At 37.6% G+C, this 21,697-nt stretch overlaps 2 protein-coding genes across 17 annotated transcripts in view; one reads left to right on the forward strand and one right to left on the reverse strand.

Annotated features, from left to right (window-relative positions):
* Nucleotides 1-21,697, forward strand: part of ANGPTL5 (angiopoietin like 5) — a 135,857-nt gene that overhangs the window by 32,308 nt on the left and 81,852 nt on the right. The gene's annotated exons all lie outside the window — the stretch shown is intronic.
* CEP126 (centrosomal protein 126) overlaps nucleotides 1-21,697 on the reverse strand; it is a 101,393-nt gene that overhangs the window by 16,495 nt on the left and 63,201 nt on the right. For 6 of the 16 annotated variants that reach the window (XM_025465731.3, XM_025465730.3, XM_035716253.2 and 3 more), the window contains 5 exons: nucleotides 21,005-21,203; nucleotides 14,587-16,708; nucleotides 7,951-8,063; nucleotides 3,781-3,856; nucleotides 1,826-2,035 (listed from right to left, as the gene is read on the reverse strand). In XM_025465731.3, the coding sequence (XP_025321516.1) occupies nucleotides 1,826-2,035; nucleotides 3,781-3,856; nucleotides 7,951-8,063; nucleotides 14,587-16,708; nucleotides 21,005-21,203 (2,720 nt within the window). Of the gene's footprint in view, nucleotides 1-1,825; nucleotides 2,036-3,780; nucleotides 3,857-7,950; nucleotides 8,064-14,586; nucleotides 16,709-21,004; nucleotides 21,204-21,697 lie in introns of those variants that run through there. The other 10 variants (XM_025465733.3, XM_025465734.3, XM_025465736.3 and 7 more) reach the window with 8 other exon arrangements.

Below are 21,697 nucleotides of genomic sequence, written 5' to 3' on the forward strand. Positions count from 1 at the left end.
ATTCTTTAGAATTGCCTTTGGTAAGGATTTGCTATTAACAAAATCTCATAGAAAATGTGCCACAGGGGATCCCTGGGTGGCTCAGTGGTTTAGCGCCTGCCTTCGGACCTGGGAGTGATCCTGGAGTCCTGGGATCGGGTCCCACGTCGGGCTCCTTGCATGGAGCCTCCTTCTCCCTCTGCCTGTGTGTGTCTCTGCGCCTTTCTCTCTCTCTCTGGGTCTCTTATTAATAAATAAATAAAATCTTAAAAAAAAAAAAGAAAAGAAAATTGCCACATCCTACACAGATACACACGAGACAGAGGGCGGTGGAAAAGCTTGCACATCTTTCTCTGTCATCTGCTCAATCCCGAAACTCAGATATGGAAGCTTTTCCCAGCCCTCTTGGTCCCTGGGTATATAACTGTATGGTGTAGCTCCTTGGGAGGCGCAACGTTATGGGGTGAGGATCTTCTGGAGACTACCCATCAGGGCTTTGTATCCTGTTTCTTTATCTGTGAAGCCATGAAAAGCAAAGTGTGTGGGTTAAATAAATATCCACAAGACAACAGCCAGCTACAGCATTTTCCTTAACTTTCTGGGTTTTTATCTGTATTCAGTTCCTGGTCTTAGAATTCCTTATATTCAGGGCACCTGGGTGGCTCAGTCAGTTAAGTGTCTGACTCTTGATTTCTGCTCAAGTCATCTCAGTGTTGTGAGATCAAGCCCCACGTTGGGCTCTGTGCTGAGTGTGGAGTCAGCTTAAGATTCTCTCTCTCCACTCGCCCCCCACCCAAAAGAATTGCTTATATTCTAACCAGCTAATGTTATATTTAAGTTTTTCCTTTTTTAAAGGTTGCATTTATTTATTCATGAGAGACAGAGAGAGGCAGAGACACAGGCAGAGGGAGAAGCCAGCTTCCTGCAGGGAGCCTGAGGTAGGACCCGATCCCAGATCCTAGGATCATGCCCTGAGCCGAAAGCAAACGCCCCACTGCTGAGCCACCCAGGTGTCCCTGTTATATTTAAGATTTTTAAAAGTACTTAATTCAGAATTTACGGTTGTTTTCGATGGATGGTCACTAAAGCTACCTAGCCTGTCGCATTGCTGAGATGGAAGTGTATTTATACATCACTAAAAGATAGATAAGCCTGTTAAAGAAACTGACATCATCATAAATGACATAAATATGGTATATGTGAAATAGTAAGGTATATGCAAATATATATAATATGGACATAAAAATTTATTTATTTATTTATTTATTTATTTATTTATTATAGAGAGAGGGAGAGAGAATGTGTGTGTGAATGGGGGGAAGGGGAGAGGGCAAGAGAGAATCCTCAAGCAGACTCCCCACTGAGTGAGGAGCCTGATGAGGGGCTCAGTCTCACGACCCTGAGATCACAACCTGAGCTGAAATCAAGAGTGTTATATAACCAACTGAGCCACTCAGGCACCCCTACTCAAGTATATTTTTAATTGTCACATACTTGATTTAAATAGCTAATAATCTGGATACATTATTTCCAATTTGTAAATTAAAATCTTTTTAAAAATGTTTAAACATTTTTTTAAAACATTTTTAAAAAGATTTTATTTATTTACTCATGAGAGACATAGAGGGAGAGGCAGAGACACAGGCAGAGGGAGAAGCAGGCTTCCTGTGGGGAGCCTGATTGGGACTCGATCCTAGGACCTCTGGATCATGTCCCGAGCCGAAGGGAGATGCTCAACCACTGAGCCACCCAGGCATCTCTAAATTAAATTAAATTAAATTTTAAATTAAAATAGTCTAAGTACAAAATATAACATTTCTTGTAAAAGGTGTTCTTCCATACTTACAGTATAACCTCTCACTGAGACGACTGAGGGACTGTAGGATCTTCTGTTCTTTGGCTGAGCGTGCACAGATGTTGAATGACTGGGTCTTATTTAAAGCTAGATTTGGTTTCTGTAGCTGCTTGCTATTCATGACAGTAAGAATTTCATCCTCAGGCACTGAAGCTCTCACTAGGTTTTCAGCCATCAAAAACTGAGAAGTACTATCTGAAACTACAGAAATTCTACATTAATTATTCTTTGATCCTTTGTCTTTGGGATCTTATACCTACTTAACTGACATGTTTTTCAAATAGAAACCCAGTAAATGTTCTATTACTTTGCACTTTATTTATCAGCATTATCTATATCTAATAGTTTTCCATCTCTGTTTAAAAAACAGAAATTCAAAATGATGGCAGTAAGGCAATGAAAATCCTGAGCTAAAGGAAAAACACATCAAGTTTAGATTATGTTTGTGTAGTAGGTTTGTTATTCATTGGTAGTTCAAAGAGAAGGTAGATTGCCTTTATAATAACAATCAAGATAAATTATAAATAAAAGAGTAAAAGAAAAGGAATTTAAGGAAATGTTAGAAAACCAGACAATGAGCTGAAAAGAACTGAAAGCGTAGGAATAGACCCAGATAGGTACAGGAATTTAACATATGTCAAAGAAGCATCAAAGTCTTGAGGGCAGGGACAGATGACTCAATAAATTAGTATGTTGCTTATTAAAGAATCTATTTGCAGTGTTCTTTTAAATCATCCATTTGAACAAATTCAAAGGAAATTTTAAAAATTTAATTTAATGAATGAAACCATTAAAGCAATCTAGAGGAGAAAGGAAGAAATGCTTCTGAATTTCTGTGTTGGGAAGGTTCTTTAGTCTTAAAAGTAATGGAGAATCACTAAGACTATAAGAGAAGTTAATTATTTAAGGGCAGTCTTCCCTAACAGACTTTAAGTTTTTGAAAGGCAAGACTTGTGTGTGTTTTGTGCATTACTGTATATCCAATATCTAGTTGTAGGTGGGAAATTAGCTCTCATTTGTTGTTGTTGTTTTAAGATTTTATTTATTTATTCATGAGAGATAGAGAGAGAGGCAGAGACACAGGCAGAGAGAGAAGTAGGTTCCTGTGGGGAGCCTGATGCAGGACTTGATCCTGTGACTGGGGATCACACCCTGAGCCGAAGGCAGATGCTCAACCACTGAGCCACCCAGACATCCCTTGATTGTTTGTTGAATGAAAAAAAAAGGAAGGCTTCTAAATGTAAACATATAAGTGGAGTAAAACATAAATAATAAAGAAATAAAAACATGTGCAATTAATATGAAGAATAGAACCCTTGATATTTAAAGAATTTGCAGAAATCAGTAAGAAAATACCAAAACTCCAATATCTAAAGGAAAAAACAATATGAAGGACCAATTCACCAAAAGTAAAGATACATAAACAACTAAGCATATTTTTATAAAAGATATATAATTCAAAACTAATATAACAGAATTTCTTTGCCTGCCATGTAAGCAAATCATAGAAATAATTCTACCTCAAGTTGGCATACACCCTAGAAAAGTTTTAAATGGTATTGCTCAGGAAAATACTTTAGAATCTGTAAAAGGAGCTATAACAATGCCTATTTCCTCTGATCCAGTAATCACTTAATACATAGAATTTCATTCAACAAATCCTTATTTAGGTGCCAATGACATATCAAATACTGTGATTTTAATTCTTGGAATCTCCATCTTATGGACATGATCGAAAAGTCAGGGGAAAGCTTCATGTAGAAAGATGTTCAATACATCATTATTTAGAATAAAAAACCTGGCAACAGTGTAAATGTGCAGGGTAAGGGGAGCTTGAATCCCACACAGTCTACCGGTCACCTAGTGTGAACAGACTTGGGAAAGCCCACAGAGCAGTGAAATCGCTGGGAACAAAGCTCAGAGAAAAACCTTAAACTGACACATACCTTCTTTACCATGAGAAGTACCCCTTATAGTCTGTTTTGGCTCACTTGAACTTGGCTGGACACTTTGTCCAAAATTCTACAAAAATATAATAGTACATCAGAATATATCTCCATATTTAAAAGTTCATGATTATACATTTAGTAAAAATAAATATGCACTCCATATAGTTTTAGTAAAAATAAATATGCACTCTACATAGTTTCAGTTATCACGGCTCATGAAACCTGTATCAAAGCAGAAATCCACAGGCAACACCCTTTTTGAACTTGGCCACAGTAACTTCTTGCAAGATACATCCACGAAGGCAAAAGAAACAAAAGCAAAAATGAACTATTGGGACTTCATCAAGATAAGAAGCTTTTGCACAGCAAAGATACAGTCAACAAAACTAAAAGACAACCTACAGAATGGGAGAAGACAGTGCAAATGACATATCAGATAAAGGGCTAGTTTCCAATATCTATAAAGAACTTATTAAACTCAACACCAAAGAAACAAACAATCCAATCATGAAATGGGCAAAAGACATGAAGAGAAATCTCACAGAGGAAGACACAGACATGGCAACATGCATATGAGAAAATGCTCTGCATCACTTGCCATCAGGGAAATACAAATCAAAACCACAATGAGATACCACCTCACACCAGTGAGAATGGGGAACATTAACAAGGCAGGAAACCACAAATGTTGGAGAGGACGCGGAGAAAAGGGAACCCTCTTGCACTGTTGGTGGGAATGTGAACTGGTGCAGCCACTCTGGAAAACTGTGTGGAGGTTCCTCAAAGAGTTAAAAATATACCTGCCCTACGACCCAGCAATTGCACTGTTGGGGATTTACCCCAAAGATACAAATGCAATGAAACGCCGGGACACCTGCACCCCGATGTTTACAGCAGCAATGGCCACGATAGCCAAACTGTGGAAGGAGCCTCGGTGTCCAACGAAAGATGAATGGATAAAGAAGATGTGGTTTATGTATACAATGGAATATTACTCAGCTATTAGAAATGACAAATACCCACCATTTGCTTCAACGTGGATGGAACTGGAGGGTATTAGCTGAATGAAGTAAGTCAGTCGGAGAAGGACAAACATTATATGTTCTCATTCATTTGGGGAATATAAATAATAGTGAAAGGGAATATAAGGGAAGGGAGAAGAAGTGGGTGGGAAATATCAGAAAGGGAGACAGAACGTAAAGACTGCTAACTCTGGGAAACGAACTAGGGGTGGTAGAAGGGGAGGAGGGCAGGGGGTGGGAGTGAATGGGTGACGGGCACTGGGGGTTATTCTGTAAGTTAGTAAATTGAACACCAATAAAAAATAAAAAATAAAAAAATAAAAAAAAACAAGGCAGGAAACAAGAAATGTTGGAGAGGATGCGGAGAAAAGGGAACCCTCCTGCACTGTTGGTGGGAATGTGAACTGGTGCAGCCACTCTGGAAAACTGTGTGGAGGTTACTCAAAGAGTTAAAAATAGACCTGCCCTACGACCCAGCAATTGCACTGTTGGGGATTTACCCCAAAGATTCAGATGCAATGAAACGCCGGGACACCTGCACCCCGATGTTTATAGCAGCAATGTCCACAATAGCCAAACTGTGGAAGGAGCCTCGGTGTCCATAGAAAGATGAATGGATAAAGAAGATGTGGTCTATGTATACAATGGAATATTCCTCAGCCATTAGAAACGACAAATACCCACCATTTGCTTCAACGTGGATGGAACTGGAGGGTATTATGCTGAGTGAAGTAAGTCAATCGGAGAAGGACAAACAGTGTATGTTCTCATTCATTTGGGGAATATAAATAATAGTGAAAGGGAATAGAAGGGAAGGGAGAAGAAATGAGTGGGAAATATCAGAAAGGGAGACAGAACATGAAAGACTCCTAACTCTGGGAAACGAACTAGGGGTGGTGGAAGCGGAGGAGGGCGGGGGGGTGGGGGTGAATGGATGACGGGCATTGAGGGGGGCACTTGATGGGATGAGCACTGGGTGTTATTCTGTATGTTGGTAAATTGAACACCAATAAAAAATTAATTTATTAAAAAAAACAAAGCAGAAATCAAGAATTCCTGGAATAAGTCCTTTCTAGGGTAACTCAGTATTTAAAAAAATGTTTTATGTGGATTTTGGAAAATGTTCAGGTTGCAGTGTTACCTTGGATATTGGAAGAAGGAAGTTAGAGTGCTAGTTCAAGGGCTGGCAAACACTGACGGTAAGTAAGGTCTATAAGCTGGTGGGTTTACATTGTCACCGCAGGCGGGGCCCCCACGAGGCCAGGGACCCCAGGAGGCCAGGCTTGCAGAAGAGCTGGTGCTGCCCCAACGCCCTGGAGGCCAGGACGCCCCAACCCGGGGCACGCAACCCTTTCCCTTGGCGCTCGGGTGTGGCAGCGCTGCTCCAGATTGTTGGGGGACCAGGCTAGCACTGTCCCGGCCTCGGTCACTGTGGCCTCCACCAGAGACTGGGGGTCCCCTGCCCTGACTGCCGGGCAGGGATTGTCGTGGGCTGGAAAGCTCCCAATAGGAACTGGACCCTGCGGAGGCTCCTCGGTTAAAATCAAGAGGGCAGAGAAAGTTAAACTTCCCGTGGTGACCGCGGCCATTCCAAAGCCAGCACGAGGGTGTAGGGCACTGAAGCAGGTGCGCCTGGGGTGGGCTACACTGGAGAGGGCACAGGGGGCCGTGAACGGTGGGGGCAGGGAGGCGGGCATGGTGGGAACCAGGACGGTACGCATGAGTTTACCAATTTAACAGTTCCTTTTCGTTTGTTGTTCTAACTGTATATTGCTTTAGCATTTAAAATATACGAATAAGGGGATCCCGGGGTGGTTCAGCGGTTTGGCGCCTGCCTTTGGCCGGGGGCACGATCCTGGAGTCCTGGGATCGGTCCCGCGTCGGGCTCCCGGCATGGAGCCTGCCTGTCCCTCTGCCTGTGTCTCTGCCTCTCTCTATATATGTCTACCATAAATAAATAAATAAATCTTAAAAAAATAAAATATACGAATAAAATGAAATGCTTGTTCACTTGACGGATTGCGGATGCTGCTCTGAACATGGGGGTGGAAGGCAGAACTTGCACTGCTGAGGAAGCGCTAATATCTGGTTAATTAGATGCTGGGGGCAGCTAATTCACATCCTACAGAACTCACTGACTTCTGTCTTACTGTTAAAAATCCTTCTTGGGTGAGTTTCCTCCACATTAAAAATCCCATCTATATAAAACAATGAATAGTTCTTACAATATATAAATCATAGAATCCTCAGCTCAGAAGTTGGATATAAATTCTCCATAAGGCAGTCATTCCACTGCTATCAAAAACTCAAAAGTGCTACTTAAAGTAGAAATTCCAAATGAAATACTATTTACTCATCCATCTACATGTTTTATATTTTAAATTCAATACTTGGATGAGGTTAGACCACCAGAAAATGTCATAGTTAGGTCATTTAGCTCTTACGGATGACCTCCATTAATTTAAAAATTACTTTTCTTAAGCTTTCGACTTTTACTAACCATCACTATCTTGAACAGCCATGTGGACTGTGAAGAGGAGTCTATCCATCCCCAACTCCAGGTACCCCACAGAAGGGCCTCAGGGGAACCTCTCTTCCCACACGGCCCTTCAAACAACATCCTACCAACATCAATGACCTCGAGAATATGCACCTCATCATCCTACCTTCCTCTTGCCATATCTTCCAGGGAGCTTAGATCATAGAGCATAGAGGATATTTGAACATGAACTAGATTAGTCTTAATCTAAAAAGTCTTGTCTTGATTAGTCTTGTCTAAAAAGAAAGACAAGCAAGTTAGAGCCCTGGATACACTCACTCTATCCAGGGCTCTAACTTGCTTGTCTTTCTTTTTTCTTTTTTAATGTATACTTAAAAACATTGTTGTGAATAACATGTTTGTATTCCAGAGCTGAATATAAATAATACATGAAAGAATGGTAATTTGTTAAGGTTGGTTTAAAATCTTCATTAGTAATTGATCATATAGGCAGATAGAATATAGCAAATAAGTACAGTAAGTTCCTAGCGTAGGGATTCATGCTGTGGTCCACACTTTACAGCAAAAGCACAGTGTTTGAGAACATTCTGTTTTCCAAGCAATTTTTCACTACTGAATACACATTGTTACTAATATCACACTTACATTCATTTGCTCATTGTACTTCTTTCCTACAGATCCAGAGTTTTGTCTTTTCTGTTCTAAAAGGCTTCTCTGCTTATTTTCAGCAATTCGTTTTCTTCTTACCACAGTAGAATCTTAATGCCAACAAAATGTCAAAATTAATACATTATATGTACAAACTTACGAGTTACCTTCACACATCACAGAAAACCCTAAATTTCATTCATACAGTCAGAAAACTCTTCATGCGCTTCTGTTATATGTACTATGCACCAAATAGTTACAATAATGAACTAAACAAAATCTCTGCTTCTGAGGAGTTTATAGTTTAGACCAGTGACCTCCAAATGTGCTCTAGAACACTAGGAGGAAAGGTAGAACAGATCACTGCTCTGCAGGAAGAACATACTAGAATTCCAATTTGTATTTATTGTCAAACAATTAGATATTAAACTTCACTATGTTCATATATGGTTGATGCTGGCACCCTTGTTGGTTTGCAAAGTAGGTGACTGTACTTTGCATACAGTAAATCGAGTTTTCCTAGAGGAACTACATGTGAGACTGGCAATGGTATCATTCATGAGTGCTCTCTGGCCTCCTGTAATGTATTGAACTTCATATGTGCCTGGTAAGTAGATTTATGGCCATCTCATAGCATCTGAATGAGTTCTCACAAAATGGAAGTCTAAAAAGACACTTTTGTAGTGCTTCCATTGTATGCACAATGTTTTATCATTTAAGGTGAATTATAATGGGTGTATGGATTTTTTTTATTGTTTTTCTATCCTTTTTATATGACTAATTAAAAACATTCTTAGAGAGAGAGGCAAATCAAGAAATAGACCCTTGACTGCAGAGAACACACTGATGGTCACCAGAGGGTGGGGGTGGGGGGGATGGCTAGATGGGTGATGGGGATGAAGGAGCACACCTGTGATGAGCCCCAGGGTTGTATGGAAGTGTTCAATTAATGTACTGTACACCTACTGTACTGTAGGCAGTTTGCAGATCCCGAGACAAGATGATGTAGAAGTTCCTTCTACTGCTAATATTTTATGATTTAACTTGTTTTCACAGCAATGCTATTTCCTTTTTTTTTTTTTCAATGCTATCTCCTTAGGAAAGTTAAATTGATTATTCAGTCATCTGCCAAATACAGAGTTTATGAGGTATGTACGTACTTTTCTGCTGTTTGCTATTAATAGTAGCCGAGGTATAGAAACCTAAGTGTCCATCAATGGATGAATGAATAAAGAAGACATGGTTTCTATAAACCGTAGAATATTATTCTGCCACAAGAAAGGTGGTTCCGCCATTTGTGACAACATGGATGGGACTTGAGGGTATTATGTTGAGTGAAGCAAGTCACACAAAGACAAACACTGTATGATATCACTTATGTGTGGAATCTAAAAAAGCTATACTAGGGGCCCCTGACTGGCTCAGTTGGTAAAGTATGGAGCTCTTAATCTCAGGGTTGGGAATTAAAGCCCTATGTTGAGCATGGTGCCTACTTAACAAAAATTTAAAAGGCTGAACTAGTGGAAACTGTTGAAGAGTGAGTGGTTCCAGGGTGCAGGAATTGAGATGTTGGTCACAGTTCAAACTTGTAGTAGAAGATGAGTATGTTCTGGAGTTCTGTGCTCTGCATCATGATTATACTCAACAATACTGCATCATATACTTCAAAGCTGCTAAGAGACTAGATCCTAAATGTTCTCACCACAACAGATAAATGACAATTATGTGATCAATGGAGGTGTTGGCTAGCTACGGTAGTAACCATATTGCAATACATAAATGTATCAAATCACACAGTATACACCTTAAACTTACATAATGTAATATGTCAATTATCTTATAATAAAACAAGTATTTTTCTGCAAGAACTCCTCATATTCTTGCAAAACTACAGATTAAAGATAAAACTAATAACACAAATACAGGTAAATAAGAAAAAGGTGATTTATTTTTTATTCTCCTTATAAACTCTTTGCCACAAAATGACAGTGACAGTATCATATTTATAACAAAGTTAGAGACACAAATTGAAAAATTATCAAATTATAAAAATAAACCTCATCCTAAATGCATATTGTACCTTGAGATATTAGCTAATAATGGTATATGAATGGTATATGAAATGAAGTAATTGACCTGAAACTAAGCAAAGCATTATTTTTTAAAAATTTTTTAAGCGGGATCCCTGGGTGGCGCAGCGGTTTGGCGCCTGCCTTTGGCCCAGGGCGCGATCCTGGAGACCCGGGATCGAATCCCACGTCGGGCTCCCAGTGCATGGAGCCTGCTTCTCCCTCTGCCTATGTCTCTGCCTCTCTCTCTCTCTCTCTGTGTGACTATCATAAATAAATAAAAAAATTAAAAAAAAAGATTAAGATTTTTTAAGCAAAGCGTTATTAATACATGAGAGAAAAAGTATTTTATATAATACATAAAATTATTTTAAAGATTTTAAAATGTATTATTTATAAAATACAAAAATTTTAAGTTATTTTAAAAGGTTTGTACTTTATTTTTATTTCATTCTTTAAATGTTTCTATTTCTGGTTAAGGTTACATATTTTGTACAGTAATACATATGTATGCCATATCTGTATGTGTGTGCTCAAAATTTTTACTGTTCTATATCTAACTATACATATATATATATAATGCATATATTGTAAGTATACATATAAACTATAGCTGTATATAACTATCTATCTATATATCTAAATAACAACAAAGACCTCAAAGCTTCCAACTTTCAAGAAAGTTGGTTAATAACTGAACACCTGACCTTTGAGAGTAAGAAATAAGATAATTCTAGTTAATATTAATTCAGCATTTATAATTGTCTAGGCATTGTTCTAAGAGTTGTAGCAGGCACTATTATCATCACTGTTTTTACAGATAAGGAAATTAGGCACCAGAAAGGAGAAGTAACTTGTCTAAGGTCACAGAGTCAGTAAAGGACAAAGCTGGAATTTACCTCTAAGTAGTTAATCTGTAAAATCTGAAAATCTGGCTCTTACCCTCTATACTAGTAACTTCCATTCAATTTGACTGTGTCTGACAGAAAGAAATATATTTTGCACTGTGGTCCAGGATGCATATACAGTTCTGTGAAACATATTTACCTTTATGATATATGATGAGCTCTAGTAGTTTCTATCTTAGAACATTCTAATTCTAAAATTATATTTTACTAAAAAAATTCTGATCACCACTCATGAAACAAATTTTATAATCTACTAATGAGATACAACCTGTAGTTTAAAAAGTTCTGTGTTATTTTTATTCCCACCCATATGGGTAAGCTAAGGGCTAAATATGCTAGGCTATGTATTATATGTTAGATGTTATAGTCTCTAGCAAGATCATCTGGGCATCAATAGAGTTTCTTTATGTTTTCTATGCTTAGAAGATCTTGGAAAGTTCCTATCTTTCCATTTTTTTTGAAGGGCTTTAAAAATACTTTAAGTAAAAATTTCCTTGGCCACATGACTGCTTTGTCAAGAATTTTTCCCTTCCTTCAGCCTGTTTGTAAATCTGGAGTCAAAATCTGCCAACACTTTTGTACTTTCTTGATTTGTAGCATAATCATTTGTTTTTGAGCTTTATTCTTTGTGTAGATGTTCAGTGTTGTGGATTATAAATTAATAATCCCAGGAACAGATAGAGTTTATATGCTTAAAACTGTATATTGTTGCATTCACATACATGCAGCTAAATACTATCTAATAATTAATAATAGCTGAGAACCTTGATATAATTGCTATATCTATATCTATATATATACATACACACACATATATATATTTTTTTGCACTGGCATCTTTGGCCAAATTTCTTATATGAAAATTTTATCCAAATAGTTTTTTTTAAAACCAAAATTCAAAATAAAGCTACTAATCATTAATTAAGTAGTATGTCTTTAAAATGTATGGTATTTTTTTTTTTATGATAGTCACAGAGAGAGAGAGAGAGAGAGAGAGAGAGGCAGAGACATAGGCAGAGGGAGAAGCAGGCTCCATGCACCGGGAGCCCGATGTGGGATTCGATCCCAGGTCTCCAGGATTGCGCCCTGGGCCAAAGGCAGGTGCCAAACCGCTGCGCCACCCAGGGATCCCCTATGGTATTCTTAATTATAAACATAAGGACAAATTCTGGAGATGTTCAGAGAATGAAAGCAAATGATATATCAGATAAAGGGCTAATATCCAAGATTTATAAAGAACTTATCAAGCTCAACATTCAAGAAATAAATAACCCAATCATGAAATGGGCAGAAGACATGAACAGAAATTTCTCAAAAGAAGACATACACATGGCCAACAAGCACATGAGAAAATGCTCTGCATCACTTGTCATCAGGGAAATACAAATCAAAACCACAATGAGATACCATCTCACACCAGTGAATGGTGAAAATTAACAAGACAGGAAACAACAAATGCTGGTGAGGATGCAGAGAAAGGAGAACTCTCTTAACACTGTTGGTGGGAGTGCAAACTGGTGCAGCCACTCCAGAAAAAGTGTGGAGGTTCCTCAAGAAGTTAAAATAGAGCTATCATATGATCCAATAAATTATGGAAGCCACCCAAGCAAGGGTCCACTGGTAGATGAAGGGATAAAGAAGATGTGATATACATATGCACACACATGTATACAATGGAATATTACTCAGCCATGAAAACAATGAAATCTTGCCATTTGCAACCATAGGGGTGGATCTAAAGAGTTTAAGGCTAAACAAAATAAGTCAGTCACAGAAAGACAAATGCCATATGATCCCACAAATATGTAGAATTTCAGAAATATAACAAATGAAGAAAAAAGTGACAAACCAAAAAACAGACTCTTCAACTATAGAGAACAAACTGGTGGGAAGTGGTGTATGTGTGTATATATATATATACACACACACACACACACATATATATATATATACATTTATTTATGTGTGTATATACATATATACATACAATGGAAATTTTCTCAATCTATATGATGCTTTCATTTTTGGCCGGGAGAAGTGTGAAAATTATAGTTACATTGTAAAATGCATAGATTAAAAGAGAATGAAATATTTATTGAGAAAAATAATTTTTTAAAATCTAGGTTTTTGCAGACTCTTAACTACAGAGAATAAATACACCGAGGGTCATCAGAGGGGAGGTAGATGGCGGATGGGGGGAAGCATGGGATGGGGATGAAGGAGGGAACTTGTGATGAATAAACAATGAGGGCAGCTCGGGTGGCTCAGTGGTTTAGTGCCGCCTCCAGCCCAGGGTGTGATCCTGGAGACCCAGAATCAAGTCCTGCATTGGGCTTCCTGCATGGAGCCTGTTTCTCTCTCTGCCTGTGTCTCTGCCTTTCTCTCTCTCTCTCTGTGTCTCTCATGAATAAATAAAATCTTAAAAAAAAAAGAAGAAACAATGAAAAGAAAAACCATCTAGATTTTTGTAGATAAGTACTGAAAGTTTTTAGATTAGAGTCTTTGCATTTAGCTTCCCATCTGCTAATACGACTTAGATCCATTCAATCTGAGAAAAGTGTGGGTGAGTTGTTAAGTGCCAGGACCTGGGGAGACAGTGATAAATTACAACAAAAGCCCCTTGTCCTTAAAATCTCAGTCTAATTAAAGAAGACTTTTTAAAAAGGATTATTTATTTATTTATTCATGAGAGAGACAGAGGCAGAGACACAGGCAGAGGGAGAAGCAGGCTCCATGCAAGGAGCCCGACGTGGGACTTGATCCCGGGTCCCCAGGATCAGGCCCTGGGCTGAAGGTGGCGCTAAACCACTGAGCCACCAGGGCTGCCCTAAAGAAGACTTTGAATATTAAATTTTAAACGAGTTTCCTCTTTACATCATAGTATTCACGCATATCCTTGGTGAAAGAAAAGAATCACTTTACTGATTTTTTTTCCAAGTCGTATCTATTTCTCAATACGCAATTGATTCCTACTGGCAGGGACATTTATGGGCTTCTAGTCCATTCCCTCAGAGGAAGAGCGCTCCATGAGGAGTTACCACTAAGGATAATGGCATACTATAGGGAGCTAATTTTCAACATGCTTAATGGAATGCCATCATTTTTTCTCCATATGAAAACCAACGTACATGTAGGTTTTATAAAAGTAGGGCTGCCACTGTTTTGGAAAGGGAATGGGAGGGTTAGGCACACCTATCATTAGCTTATAACTACCAATTTAATAAACATTTTAGAGAAAAAAGAAAGCATTATAACTACATTTATTTACATATCTAGAATAATTTAAAAATATTTTTCATTGTGCTTATTTTGACAGAAATTTTGGCTAGAATATTGGGATAATGTCATGACAGAATGATATGGGTTAGGAATCAGACTATTCTTTGTCCTCTCTCTCTTACAGTAACAAGAAAAGTCAGAAAAAAATGGAGGCTGGCAGTTTCTAATTTAGTTGAGCGAAGGTTGGGTGGTTGTCTTGGAAGCTGCAGCTACCTAGAGAAGGATGGAATGTTAGGGGAGAGAAGATTTTGTGCGGCTAAGTCATTACTTAATATTGTATCTACAGGGTGCATGCTGCTCTATTTGAAGAAGAAAAATTTCACAGGAATTAAAACATGGTACAGTTTATCTATACAAGTACGTAAATTTATTCTTACCAGCAGCCTTTTTGTTTTGACCCAGAATATTGTTCCATCTTTTCCACAAGGGGACCGATTCTTCTGGAGCAGTCCTAAGTGTCCCTGTGGGATAGCCTTCTTGGTAAACAGGGCACCTATGGGTGCCGAGTAACATCCCATCGTGTGGGGCCAGCACAGGAGTGCCATTGGGACCATCCATTTGTGCTACAGTTCTGCTCTCAGAAGAACAATACGGTGGAGAAGGCATCACAGGCACAGAGTCAGAACACACACCTGCAGGTGGAAAGCTGCTGTCTGCATTCCACTGATGGAACCTGTGTTCTGTTGGAAGCACATGTTTTGAATGAAAATAGTTATGTGTCATCATGTTCTGAGAGTCTTCAAGTGTTACTGGCCGACTTGGAGACACTTGTGTATTTTTACTGCTCCTACTATCTGACGGAGACTTGGGCGGAGGATGAGGCACAATCAGTCTCCCCTGAGCTTGCAGGTGTGTGCTGGTTCTGCTTGCGGACTGGGGCCGAAGGCCAGTGTCTCTTCTGTCTGCACACACGAAGGCAGACTGCACTTGAGCAGACCTCGCTCTTCTAAGGACTTTGGCACCACCCCTCTGTGGGTTGGCTTTCAGAGCTTTAGAACTACCCCCATGTAAAGGGGGTTGACTCTCTTCTTGTGTTGAGGGTGGCCAGGCTTGTTTAGCCATGTTATAACCCGAAGGCATAACACAGTTCCGAGGTACATGGTCTGTTCCAGGTTCTCCTAAGGCAGCGACACTTTCAGAAGCAGAATAATCCTCCTTGGGCTTCTTCCCATCAGCACAATTTACAGCACAGGCAGGAATTCTAATTATGTGGCTGGCAGCTCCACTTTTAGTCGGACTGTGGAAAGGCTGAGACCACTGTTGGGACAGTTCTATTCTGTTCTTCAGCAAAGTACTATCTGCAGCATTTTTTTCTGTATCTCCAGTTTCATCAAACCACCTCAGTTTTTTAATAGTCTTTGGAATTTCTGTACCTTTTTCTTTTGTTAATTCAATACTGTCTCTGATAGCTGCTGCTTTGTGATTTCCTAACTTAAGGCTTTGGTTTATGACTAGTGCCTTCAAACAATTATGTTCATATTTAGATTCTTTTTTTAAAATACTTTTAAGAAACCTCACACCATTTTTCTCATGAATGCTGTATTTCATTTTCTTGTACTGACTGACTAAGTCACAGTTAGAAATTACATTAGACACTAATGTTGATGTTTGGGCAATTTTGTGTTTTTTATCATTTGAACCAGAGTTGTGAGGTATATAGGCAGCTTGAAAATCATCTGAAAACAAAGGCAACTCTTCCTTACTACAATTAAAATATTTTAAATTCTCATCTTTAATATCTGTCAATTCTCTTAACTTATCAGAACACTGCATTGGGTCCATTTCTTTTATATGTAGATTGCTCTTTTGTAAGGGCCTAGCTGACTGTGTATTATATGGCAGAACCATACGTGTTGCCATAGGTACAAATGAAGTAGTTCTACTTTCTTGTCTTGATTCAGAATTGTTCCCTTGGTCTGAAAACGTAGCTATTTCCCGTGTTGGAGAATCTGGAGTGGTCCAGACTCTGCTGAATTTAAATGCTGGGCTCTCAGTAACAAATGGTCTCTCCCTTTTGAATGTTCCAGAAGAGGAGTCAGTTCTCATTAGGTTACTTTCAGAGACCTCTTTGCTTTTTCCATCTTGTACAACTATAGGTGGACTACTCATGAAGGCTACTGAATTATTAGCACTACTTGTGACTCTTTCCACAGGTGGATTTTGCTCTTTACCATTAAAATATTCACAAGAAGGTAGAACATTAGGTTTACTTAAAATATCTGAGAGATGTGTCACAGTCTGAGTATTTGGATCATTTACATTTATGAGCCAATTATTTATATGCTGAGTTTTAGAGAATGACAGTTTATCTTCATCAAAGCAGCTTAGATTAGTTGATTGCAGATTTACTGATTTGAGAGAAATAGAATTCTTCTGGTTTGATGTGGAAGGCTCCTTGTTAAGTGTTAAATATATTTCTTCACGTTCCCCAGCCTCAAGACTGTCTATACTTGAGAGAGTTTCAGAATTTGTTATTTGATTAACTTCATCACAAAATTTCTGAAAGAAAAAAAAAGAACATTGTTATATAGCTTGGAACTTTTTAAACACCAAAATTAATGATTCAACACACTACTGAGCCCTATTGTCCTTGGCATAGAAAATAGAGTAATACGGCTATAAATAGCATAAATATTTAACTAATCTTTATCCTTGGAGTCGTCCTTACAGTGAAAAAGAGGGAGCCAACAAAGACTTATACTAAAGTGTGTTTGCTTTAATTTCTACACCTAAAGCAACTACCTAATTATTCTAGCCACGGGGATAGCTTAGAAAAAAATTTTGCTATTGATATTCCATTTGGCCTATTGAGTTTCCCGAAGGTTTTATAACAGTATATGAAATTCTGAAAAATAGTTATTTACAAAGGGTATTTTTCCCCTGAAAGTTTCACTGGACTTGAATGAGGCTCCTGAAAGCTCTGTGCCCCTAATGTGAGTATCCTGTTGGTAGGGCTTCATCTTCAGATAGCAGGTGATCTTGTGGCCTACACGGTAGGGTTCACAGGAAGAGTTTTGTAGAAATAACTATACCTGGGTCCTGATGATTTAATATTTGGATGGGGTCCACGTATTGACTTTTATTTTAAAGTTCCCCAGGAAATTCTAATGTGGATGTAGAATTGACAATTATTGATTTTAATGAGTCCTCTTTTTAGATTTAGAACAGAAATAATTTCTATGAATTTCATAGACATTCTCATCACTATTTCAATGAAATTTCATGGAACTTATAAGTCTTTAATAAAATTTCATGATCATTTCAAAGTGTGGTATATGTTTAAAAATATTTCTAATTTCTCACATATACCTAGAATGCATTGATGTGTAGCACATATAAATAAATATATTCAAGAGGATTTTATTTATTTATTTATTTATTTATTTAAAATATTTTATTTATTTATTCATGATAGACATAGAGAGAGAGAGAGAGAGAGAGAGAGAGGCAGAGACACAGGCAGAGGGAGAAGCAGGCTCCATGCCAGGAGCCCAACGTGGGATTCGATTCTGGGACTCCAGGATCGTGCCCCGGGGCTAAAGGCAGGCACCAAACCGCTGAGCCATCCAGGGATTCCCGCAAGAGGATTTTAGATTGTAAGTCTTGTCAAAAGTGAAATGGACTCAAAAAGAAGGAAATTACTGTCCCTTAAGATTTTTCACAAATTTTAGAAAATTTAAATATTCTGATACTAAACAAAAATGTATGATTTTTCTAGCTCATTAAATAAATGAAGAAATCTAGGAAATCAATTACAGAATAAAAATATTTTAGTTTGTATAGTTAATGCCTATTGATATATTACCACAAAATAAGTTTTGAAAATGATTCACAAGAGTTTGATATTCCTAGCATTTACCTCCTACTTATCACATCAGTACTCTTGTGTCTTTTTTTTTTTTTTAAAGTGATGGTTACTCAGTCTAATCAGGAGAACAAAACAGAGCACACTGCCCATGCCTGTTTCTACAGCTGAGCTGCTATAATAGAAAATCATAAGGAAGCCCTCAAAGGCTTCCTTTGAGATTACATCTAATGAAATGTAGAAATCTGGGTTTGAGGGTCTTTCTAGATGTATGTGTGATATCCATGGCTCTAAGATTTCTGTTGTCACAGGTCTGTGATGGCCTCATACCCCTAAGCACCTGAAAAGTAGTTTAGCAACTTCTGATTTCACTAAACTATATTTTTTCCCTCAGATTTCTTCTCCTCAGTAAGAAATGAAACATTATATTCAGCTTCAACTTTTGCTTATAAGTTATGGCTATACAAACTGTACTAGTTTATACTTTTAGCATTTCAGTTTTAAAATCAATGTGATTGAGGTAAACTTATCTATCAAATGAACCCATTTTAAATGCATAATGGATTTTGACAAATTTTTCAGCCTTATCCACCATATCAAACAATCCAGAGAAACTTTCCATCTGCTGGAAGTCCACATCTACCCACCACTACCACTAATCTGCTATCACTACAGATCTGAGTTTTCATCTGCTAATATTTTCCTTCTAGAAAAATGGAAAACTTCTAGGTGCATTTCTTAGAGTATAGATGATGATGGTGTTCAGCTCGTGTTTGTTTGAAGATGACTATTTTGCCTTTATACCAGAACGATATTGCTAGCTGGATACAGAATTCTAGGTTGTAAGTTTTCTTTAAAAAAGAATTTAAAATGCTTCACTGTCTTCTGGCCTGAAGTTCATGTGGTCTGTCTTATCTTTGTTCACCCACATTGATCTCTTTTCCCCCCTAGATTATTTTCTCAAAGTAATTTTTAAAATTTGGGTGTATTTGGCACACAATGTCACGTTAGTTTCAGGTGTACGACACAGTATGCTGTGCCCAGCACAAGTGTGGCTTCATCTGTCCCCATACACATCTGGCACATATGCATCCTTGGCAGGGTGGGTGCACACATACATGTGTGCATATTTATTCTTCTTGGAGCTTGTTGGATCTATGCACTTTTAGTTTCACCAACTTTGAAACATTTTCAGGCATTATTTCTTTAAATACCCTGGGATTTTAATTAAATGTATGTTAGACTGCTTGATATTGTCTCACAGGTTACTAGCATTCTGTTCATTTTTTTCCAGTCTTTTTTCTCACAATGTTTCACTCTGGATGATTTCTACTGCCATGTCTCAAGTCCAGTAGTTTGTTTGTTTCTTTTCTTTCCTTATCTTCCTTCCTTCCTTCCTTCCTTCCTTCCTTCCTTCCTTCCTTCCTTCCTTCCTTCCTTCCTTCCTTCCCCTCTCTTTCTTTCTCTCCTCTTTCTTTCTTCCTTTCTTTTCTTTTCTTTTTTTCTCTTCTTTTCTTTCTTTCTTTCTTTCTTTCTTTCTTTCTTTCTTTCTTTCTTTCTTTCTTTCTTCTTTTCTTCCTTTCTTCTTTCTTTCTTCTTCTTCTTTCTTTCTTTCTTTCTTTCTTTCTTCTTTCTTTCTTTCTTTCTTTCTTTCTTTCTTTCTTTCTTTCTTCTTCTTCTTCTTCTTCCTTCCTTCCTTCCTTCCTTCCTTCCTTCCTTCCTTCCTTCCTTCCTTCCTTCCTTCCTTCCTTTCTTCTTTCTTCTTTCTTTCTTTCTTTCTTTCTTTCTTTCTTTCTTTCTTTCATAATGCCTGGACCATTAAGTCCATCCAGTGAAATTTTCATTTTGCATATTTTCCAGATCTAGGTCTACTTGGTTCTTTTAAAAATACCTTTTTCAATAGATTCATTTTTTACTTTAATTCCTTGAAAATATTTCTAAAAATAGTTGTAAATTCCTGGCCTGTTAATCCTTTCATCTCTGCCCTTGTGTGTATGATTATATTGACTAATTTTTCTCCTGGTTATGGGTCCTATTTTCCTGCTTTTCAACATGTCTAGTAACTTTTGGTTGACTATTGGACATTATAAACATTATGTTATCTGTCTAGATTTTAGTCTATAAGAGAGTGTTAAGGTTTTTTTGACAAGCAGTTGGTTATCTGTGTATTTTGAGGCTTGTCCAAAGAATATGTTCAGGTGAAAACCTATGTGATTATAGGGCTTATCTCATTTGTTTTCCTTTTTTAAAGATCATACCTGATATTTGCCTATTGTCTAATGTCCAAAAACAGTTGTTTATTATATTTTATTCAGAATTATGGTTGTTTATTGCAGGTAGGTATTTCATCACAGCCAGAAGAAGCCTCCTGCTTTCCTTTTTTTAAAGCCTTGTCATTATTACTTAGTTATTGGATAAATCAGGCCAAGATTATCAATTTAATCTTGATACCAGCCTACTAAAAATATCATAAATGTGTATAATTACTTGTGAAAAACAAAGTGCATGAATATATCAGGAAAATCAGCTGAAATCCATACTCATTTGTGTGGGGGGAACCAAGTGAATGCATGACCAGAGATAGAACAGAAATGCCATTTCTAGCTAATTGTGACATATTTTCATTAAGAAACTAATGTCCATATGTATTATAATTTTCAGGATGCTCTTTGTAATCCAGTCTCTAACAATGATACTTTTATTACATTGTACTTTTACATAGCTTTCATATTTGATCAGAAAATAACATTTGTAGAGCATATTTTTCCAAATACGAGAGACGGAAAAAGAATAGAGAAAGCAAAGTGAAAAATGAGCAAAAGGCAGAAAAATCTAAACACTTATTTCTGTAATATCTGTGATGAATTTTGTTAACTCATTCACATCCTATCCTTGGTTAATGGCATACTTTTCTTTGGTGTAGAACACTGCAGAGATGGGACAGAATTATTACTAGATACTAAAATATTAACATATTTATAGTTTCATACTTGCAAACTGCTTAGATGCTGATCTTCTAGGAGTTTCTGAGTTTCTTCCAGTTTAAGCTGGAACGCATCTTTGTTAGTAGCCAAGTTTGCCCTGTTGTTTTCCTTCATTTCTTTATCACAATTGATTTTGGATAAGAGATGTTTCTGATGCTTGTGACCATTTTTTGACAATGATGAAGGCAAGGCATTATCTATAGCTCTGTGAATCATACATAAAAAATATTTAGTACATTTAAATAAAGTTAACCTCTATATAAATGATACATTTATGGTGTGTGTGTGTGTGTGTGTGTGTGTGTGTGTGTTGAGATAAACACATTTAAGGATACTGGAATGGGAATTTAAGGCAGTCAATAGTAGAATCCAAATGGTTGTGGTATTTTAGTGCCAGTAAAGCACTCCACCTTCATGTAGGAATACCCAATTTTTCATGGCTTTGATTATAAAATCCCATTTCTCTGTTGTTTGGGACGGATATAGAAGGAGTTCCTGTAGACATGTAGAATCAGTCCTTAGTTCTATAAGAGCATTTCTATCTGTATAAAATGTGCTGCATTCCCCTTTGTTCTGAGTTGATGTTATAGCTAGTAGGTATTCCTATAGCCCAATTACAGTTGGTTGGAGATTCAAGCAGATAGAAAATATGAAAATTGCCTGTTGGGGCAGGCAGGAATTTCCATCCTACTTTACTAG

Source organism: Canis lupus, chromosome 5 (assembly GCF_003254725.2).
Source record: "Canis lupus dingo isolate Sandy chromosome 5, ASM325472v2, whole genome shotgun sequence".
NCBI lineage: Eukaryota > Metazoa > Chordata > Mammalia > Carnivora > Canidae > Canis > Canis lupus.